We start from the raw sequence: 8,234 nt of genomic DNA on the forward strand, positions 1-8,234 counted from the left end.
AAGAGATTGTTAACCTGCTGACATTCCATGTGGCAATAACATGTCACCCCAATCAATTTAGGTGTTGACACTTGGTGGACTCATTTAAACTCTACTTGGAAAGGTTGGGTTGGGTGAGTCTCACCTCCATTTAAATTTTAATAAGAAAGTTCCTTCTCTTAATTGGCTTTGCTGAGGATCGAACCCACATCCACACGCATAAATATAAAATTGGAGGATAGATTACAATCACGACATTGCATTACTCAACAAACAAAGCATCCATTTCCTCTAACGAGTACAGCGTTTTCAACCACAACCTACTACATGCCAAACTTTAATGGTATAAGTTTACCCCCAAACCCCAATTCTAGATTTTGAAGCTTAAAACCCCAATCTAGCTTTAGGTGTGGACTACTAGTGTTCTGACAGGGTAATAGTGACTGGTGGTTTCTTTGTGAGCATTGGATGGAGCAATCTGCGGTTTGATGTACTTTCAGATGCAGAAATATGGAATAGAATCAATAGATGCATAAAAATGCAGGGAAAAGTTTACAGTAACAGCTACGAGATACAACAAAAACAAAGGCTCGAATTTACCATAGGTTATCGGCGTTATCCCACTAGGTCAATCAATGCTATACACCAAAGATTGGTTTGCGTGTATTCGGAAGAACACATTTTGGCATTATGCTGCCATGCACTTCAAACAGTCGTTTCAAAAGGAAATTCAGTGAGGTGATGATGCCATTGATGGTTACCGAGATACTGATCGGGAAACTCAAAAAGCCTTTTCTACAAAGTAGAGCATAATGGATAGCGCACCTAATGCTTCATCAATGAAATTTCAGTACCCCCTAGGTGCAGGAAGACTTCAACTCTAACAATAAACTCGAACAGTCACTGCAAAACAGAAGCATCAATGTTGCGTGTGAAGAGTGTTTGATTGTCACCATTTTGAGCCTTTTAGGTCCGCGTTTTTCATTTGCTTCCTTCAATTTTCAACCATAAGCAATAGAGAACCTCTTACCATTCTATTTAATGTACTTCGTGTTTCAACACCAACAACAAGGTATAGGTTTGCCATCAAACCCCAATCCTATGTTTTGAGGCTCACCCTAGAAGCCTAAACAAAATGCCAACCTAATTTAGCTTAGGTGAGGCCAAATTTACATCACAAAAACAATTTGTCCAGTCATTCTTCAGTTAATATGTTCTATTTTGTTCTTACAAAACCTCCAACTTGAACCATATAATGTCAAGCAACGGAAGGAAAGCTTTGATTAAGAAACTGACGTACTAGGAGCACTGTCATATTCAAACTTTTCCTCTTTGCCATATAAGTATGAAGATGCACCGAAAACCGCTCATCTGCCATCAATTCTAGCTTAATGATGCCACCAAGGGAATCTCAATGTCTTCCCCTCAGATATTCTGTCTACAGCTTTTCTCTCATGCAGACAAATTTGGCAAGCAAGGAATGACCTTGTGTTCCGCTACCCAGACAAAACCAAAATTCTATGAAAAATACTACCGATGCTCTCTACCCAAGATCTATATATGTATATATAAGGTGTCAGCAACTTCTAGGACTAAATAAAACAAAATCATCTAAAATCAGCAATGCAACAAATTATGCATTAGAGAACCTTCAAATGGCACAAAAGCTAACCTTTCTGACACCATTGGGTAGGCACATATCAGGCATATGTTAAATCAAATTAATAGAGTTGCCACAAAAAATCTCCAAATCATATTAATGCACTCCAAATTAACTTTATGTAATTTAAAATACCTCAACAAGAGAGAATTATCAAATAACTTACTGCATTCCAAATTAACTTCACATATGATAGGCTTTCATATACAGAGTTCCTCTGAAATTATAGAATCAGATACAAAAAAAGGCTTCTCTCACTTCGAATTAATTGAGCTCAAAATCTTTTGAAAAGGAATCTGGATAACCGAACAAAGTTTTCACATTAGATATAGTCAAACTCATATCACCAACAATTTGACAGAAGATGCTGAAAACCCTCAAATTCCAAACATGAACAAGCAGCATCCATATTTAACTTTTTCTTCTTCTCGTGTTACAATGTTATCACTTATGTAGATAATGCCCATTACTAGTATGGTGTAGGATAAGAAACATTGACTTAGATAGACATGTTACTTAAACACTTGCTTATAGAGAACAATACCACAATCCATTTATACATGTAGTTTTAACTTCCCAGCACAATTGGCTCAAATTATACTGTAGTGGACAGCAAAATTGTATAAAAATGATAAAATTATTTAGCTCACCACCTTTCCTGACTATCCAATAGCCTATATTCTACCTCTCCGTCATGTGTGGGTCGCCATTGCCGACTAGAGCGATCACAATCAACATAAATTAAGACTTTAAGAAATTGAAAATGCAAGGATTTGAACTTGGGATTTCCTGCTATTAATTGCTAGCCTCACACATATCACTGCTAGAAGGTGTACCAATAAAAAAAATTTCATTCTAATATTTCTTGCTTATAAAATTTGGTGCATAACAGTGAAACCCAGCAGATTGTCTTTTATTTTCATTCAAAACAATCATCAAGCACATAAAGTTGATTCTCTCACTTGAAATCCTCCTCAATTACCATGACAACAGACATCGAAAACAATATCATCATGCTAGACGGTAACTGAAATGTCTGAAAATTTCACAAAATCTTTTATTTAATATGTAGCTTACTATGCGCACTGAAACTTGTCAATCTATATATTCACATATGAGATATCGACGTGGAAATAAGATATTGAGAAAATTGATTGAAGGCATGTTAAAATATGAGAACTGTTGCATAATTTTACAGCTATAACAATACTCCAGTTCCTTTTTTATGGAACAAAATAATACTAATAGAATTTTTCAAAAGGAAGCGGCTAAATGCGTAATCATTGATTCTAGGTATGGCATTCTTACATCTATATATTGGAGAAGAATGCAACTTCGAATATAGAGTATCTCAAAAATACAGGGTAATTCTAATCAACATAGCACCATCATGACAAACCTTGGCTGAAATTTAAAAAAATCTAATAATTACACTAAACAGTAGGTGGCATTCTGAGGTACCTCTAGTTATTCTTTAGCGAAGCATTTGCACCTGCGCTGATGCTCTGAGAGTTCCTGCAACATTATAAATATTTCAGTACGTAGGTGAGGTGAGGTGCATATGAATGAGATAGGTGTTCTACTTTCAAGAAAGCCAACTTCACATAGTTTATGTATAGTCTTTACTTTCAACTCCTTCCAGTTTCCTCAGGAAACAGACATATTGGGAGGTTTCTTGAAGAAGGTCAATGTGTATTATACCTGAATCTGCTTCTGAAGAAACTTCACATACTCCACTGCCTCATCTAACATATCTGCGGTATTAGTTTGCTGCAAGGAACAAAAATAAAAGCCCCATACCAAACAATGTAAGCTATTGTCTGCTTAATCAGGCTCATGAAAGTTTACTACAAATTTAGAAAGTTTAATATTATTCCAACAATCCGCTAGTTTCTTCTTTTACAGACTCTCAAGATAGTTTACAAATGCCAGAGTCAAAATCTGGCAAGAAATTTCAAGACTGATTAATAAAAAAAATAGGGAGTTCATGTTCACAATAACAATTTATGTACATGAAGTAAAACCGAATACAAGAACAGTAAACAAGTGGTCCACCTATCTATTGGGAGATGGATGTAAAAATGAATTAAAATCTTGATAAAGTAGTGTTACTTATAAGTAATATTGAAGTCCCAGCATCTTACCATATGAATAAAGATTGATTGTAGAAAGTATAATTACTTGCAGTATTAAACCGCCTATAAAGCTTGAAAGATGTAAATAATCACTACTCCAATTGTTGAAACTAAATAATCACTTACTAGTTCAGTGCATCAAAGCTTTTTGACCTTGCTGATCGAGAGTTTAGAACAAAGGTTTAGATGTGAATTCCCTAAATTTCCTTCTTCCTTTTACATTATGCCTTCCCTAGCTCATTTCTTACAAGTTAAAAAGGTGAAGAACTTCGACATATGCTGTTAGCTAGATTATATACGAACTGCTCATTATCTCACTCACTACAGATTAATCTAAACTATCCATGAATATATGATGTTGCCGACTGATATACAGGTGCTGAAGAACTTAAAGTCATCATAGGATTGCCATCATCATTTGTCCAACAGAAAGTAGGATATTCCTATGCATAATATTAGTTTGATCATACAGCAGCTCCACATATATCAGTAGCCGAACTTGATTTTTCAAACAATACAGTGCTACAGCAAATGGGATTTCAAAATAAATTACCTTACTGGTCCTATTATATGGTATTGATATGTATAGAAATTGCAGTTCAGAAAGTGCATCAGTTGGAAGCTCTAACCTTATCCATGTTGGGTACAAGCTCCTGAAGCTTCCTTATCCGGTCACTAATTCGAGTCCTCCTGACCTATAGTTAACCCATGAAATTAAAGTCTAGAACAAAATAAACCAATATATTAACTCAACTAGGTAGTTGTTTATGACTAAAAATAGAAACATTCCATTTTTTTCTTATTTTCTATAGCAATCAGTACAATGTGTACAAGGAAGACTATATAGTAGTTAGGAATCACACCCTTTCAGCGATACTCCTTGGATGAGTAGCACAACCTCGCTTTGCCCTAACCCTTAGAGTCCCTGACTCCTCGAATCCACCTTCCTCCATTTTCTACAAGGAAAAAATTGACCATTAAATATTAAATTAACCCAAAAAAAACAAAAAAAAATCATTTCAAAAAAGGAAAAAAAATGAAGATTCAAAATTTACTCACCACATCCCTAACCCGCTTATCAGCCGAAGAAGAAGAAACATTACTGAAATTCGGGTTCGAGGCATAGTCGAGGCTGGCCGGAATCCCGAAGCCGGAGAAATACCCTTCGGACCCATCACTCGAATTCCCGACAAAGTCGGCCGGAGAGCTGTTCTGCCTCAGAAACGCCGCAGCTGGATCCGCCGTCGTATCCGAACCGAACCCCACTGCCGTCGAACCGGGCCCCTCGCAGTTATCGGCAAGAAGGTCGGTGAGGCATTGGGTGGGCTTCAAAGGGTCCTCTTCTTCGTCATCAAGCAGCGCTTCCAACCATGACGCCGGGGCCGAGCAGAACCGGCCGAGTCCTCCTCCACCTCCGCGAGTCACTTCTCCTCCACTTTCGCCAGGTGCCGGTTGCATCTGCCTCGTCGCCGCCGGCCGCCTGCGAGTTTTCCTCGTTGATTTGCACGGAGATTTTCGCTTCAGAGTGTAGAAGAGAGAAGAGGAGCTAGAAAAAAAAACAAACCCAAGAAGCAGAGACAGAGAGACTTCAGTAGTAGACAGTGTTGGGTTTGAGGGGCAGACAATAAATCATGAATCAGATGGTTTATTACTCTGATCTTTTGTTCCCTTGTCTGAGCAATGTTGCGCCAAATCAAGGAAATCCGGGACCTGATTCCCTGCCTCTGCGGCCGCATCTGTACCTTCATTCTCCACCGTTGATGGTCACGAAAAGCTAAAGTAAAGGCTCTCAACGGTGATTAAGCAACTGTGACGTGCACGTTACCCGAGGGTAACATGTAAGGCCGGGACGGTTCAGGGCTGGAGCGTTACAACGTCATCGTTTACGGTGTCATCAATGCGAAGAAAGGGCAGCCAGCCCGAGACGAGGAGTGGCGCGTGGGGTGGACGCGTGAATTGGAGTGCGGGGTGGCGTGCATTGGCGCGTGGGAGGGTGGGTAAAAGAGTGGTAGATTTTTATTTGGTGTGAAAATCTGAGGTGGTTTTTTTGCCTTTTGTGGCAAATTTAAGGAGGGGAGACCGCAATGATGGGCATTCCAAAACTTGCATAATGGAGAAAGGTGATATAGTCTCTCCGGACGTCGACTTTTTAGTCTTTTACTTTTCTTTCACTGCGTACTGCGGACCCAACCAGGGTTGAGTCGAATCCAAGGGTCACATTGTGTACCGTTTGTTGCTTGAGATGTAATGCGGTACCACACTCTCCAGTCAATGACTCACTACACTACACGTCTAAAATAATTACCGGACTACACGGTAAAGAAAACGAAATGGGATGAAAATTTATTGGATACTTAAACCATCGCTTGACATAATTTTTAATATTTATGAATTTTTTAATAATTTTGGTAAACGGTTGTTTTAATCGTCAAAAGTGGTAGTTATATCTACAATTTGTCTACGTGAGGTAGGCTTGGCACTCTTATAGTGAAAAAGTTATGGCAAAATAGCTACTTCATTTATTTATTTTTATTTTGAAATAAGATAGTGAAATAAATTTTACATGGGTCTTTATTTAAAAACTATGGCTTGATGTCCAAAGTCAATCTGGGGTGAGAAATGGAAACCCGAACCGAACCTTTCGGTTCACTTGTGATCATCTTCAAGTTCTAAAAATGCCCGACCCGAGCTAAACCAAACTTATCAGGTTCGATCTCGGTTCTAACCTTTTTTGGGACCTGCTCGAGGCCTAGGTAACAAAGGAGATGGGGTTTGATTATGAATTTTGCGAGGTCGAGTTTGTAGAGAAAAGATAGAAGGAGGAGATATAATGGAAATTAGACATCAAGCTCAACTTGGGAATACTGGACTATGATCATGTGTTCAAAGAAGATCCACCTGAGGAACTGACACCAACTGCAAGCTGGGAGGCCAAAGAGAAGTTTGAAAAATGGCACAAACACAACAAAATGGCTTTGATCATGATCAAGAAAAGCATACCTGAGAATGTGAGAGGAGGCATTCCAGATTCTGAGTATGCAAAGGTGTTCATCAACTCCATTGCTGAGAAATTCAAAAATCTCAAATAAAGCTGAGATAAATGTACATACATGTACATTTGCAAGCATAATTAGCTATAATGGGCCACGCTCATTGTACCGCCAAAGGTACTAATTCCAACCAAAGGAATGAGATACGGGTACACCGCCAGACGGGCTACAACCTCAACGTCGGATCACCCCCAGATCACCGCCGACGCGCTGCCACGCGCCGTGCCAAAACGGCATCAGTAGCTCCCAGAGCTGGGAACTGAAGCACTTCAGTCCCACATCGAAAACAAAGAGAAGAACCTCCTCTTCCTCACCTATAAAAGGTTCTCTCCTCTCTCCTCATTAATTACGCATTCAATACTTACCTACTGTTACTTTGTCAACATAAATACATTGACTAACTTAGGTATCGGAGAGTTGAAGACCGCCCAGCGCGGTCTCCCTCTGACGCCCTTTGTATTTTACTTGACAGGTAGCGGAGGCTTTGAGAGCTCCACAAGTATCGATCCGCCCATCGGATCAGCGTTAACAAAGGTTCAGCTACCGCCGGACTTTTAGACATTAACAATAAATAATCTCATGAAATCACTCATGAGAATGGAGTTCAGTGGGAAAGGTAGTGTTAGAGAGTTCATCATGAAAGGTTCTGATATTGCTAGAAAACTAAGGGGACTGAATATGCCTATGGAAGATTCATTAATGGTTTACATATTGCTGAACAAACTGCCAGATGAGTATGATAACCTGAAATCACTCTACAAGACTCAAAAGGAGCAGTGGACTGTGAATGAATTGATCTCATTCTGTGTTGAAGTTGAAGATGAAGGCAAGAAGAAAGGAAAGGAAATTCTAGTGAACCTGGTCACCAAAATGCAGCAGAAGAAGAGGTTTGAAACAATTACAACAAAGGAAGCACCTCAAAGCTTACAGTTAAGACTAACAACAATAAAGGTAAGTCTTCTAACCCTGCTAGCTGTTGTGATGAAATGTTTCTTTTGCAAGAAATCACGACATGTTAAGAAATATTGTGAGGGTTTCAAGGCTTGGCTAACTAAGAAAGATAACTTTCTGTCAAAACTAGTTTTCAATTTAGAAACAAGTGATTTTCTGCCTTGACAATTCATGGTGGTTTGACACTGGCTCACCTATACATATTGTCAATTCATTGCAGGGATTATCAAGAATAACAATCCCAAATAGGAATGAGACAAAGGTGTGCACTGCAAGTGGCCAAAAAGTAGCTGTCAAAGCTGTAGGAATTGTCAAGCTTGTGTTTAGGAACAATTATGTACTTGAACTTGAATTAAACAATGTTTATTATATCCCTAGTATAAATAGGAATATGATTTTCGGTTCTCAGTTTGTATCAAACAATGGTTTCAAACTCTCTAGAGGCAATAAAGTTATGTT

At 38.8% G+C, this 8,234-nt stretch overlaps 1 protein-coding gene across 4 annotated transcripts; it reads right to left on the reverse strand.

Moving 5' to 3' along the window:
- Positions 1-218: 218 nt before the first annotated feature.
- LOC133707105 (transcription factor bHLH80-like) lies at positions 219-5,434 on the reverse strand. 4 transcript variants are annotated; one of them, XM_062132642.1, is made up of 6 exons: positions 4,834-5,434; positions 4,638-4,730; positions 4,404-4,469; positions 3,341-3,409; positions 3,101-3,154; positions 219-1,475 (listed from the first exon to the last, which is right to left on the reverse strand). In XM_062132642.1, exons 1-5 carry the CDS (start codon positions 5,230-5,232, stop codon positions 3,107-3,109), a joined length of 675 nt encoding a protein of 224 aa, XP_061988626.1. In that variant the 5' UTR covers positions 5,233-5,434; the 3' UTR covers positions 219-1,475; positions 3,101-3,106. The 4 variants fall into 4 exon arrangements, with proteins under 4 accessions (XP_061988626.1, XP_061988628.1, XP_061988627.1 ...); XM_062132644.1 differs by having other exon boundaries at positions 219-1,533; XM_062132643.1 differs by lacking the exon at positions 219-1,475 and adding an exon at positions 1,740-1,935.
- Positions 5,435-8,234: the final 2,800 nt, after the last annotated feature.

This window comes from Rosa rugosa, chromosome 4 (genome assembly GCF_958449725.1).
Source record: "Rosa rugosa chromosome 4, drRosRugo1.1, whole genome shotgun sequence".
NCBI classification, from domain to species: domain Eukaryota; kingdom Viridiplantae; phylum Streptophyta; class Magnoliopsida; order Rosales; family Rosaceae; genus Rosa; species Rosa rugosa.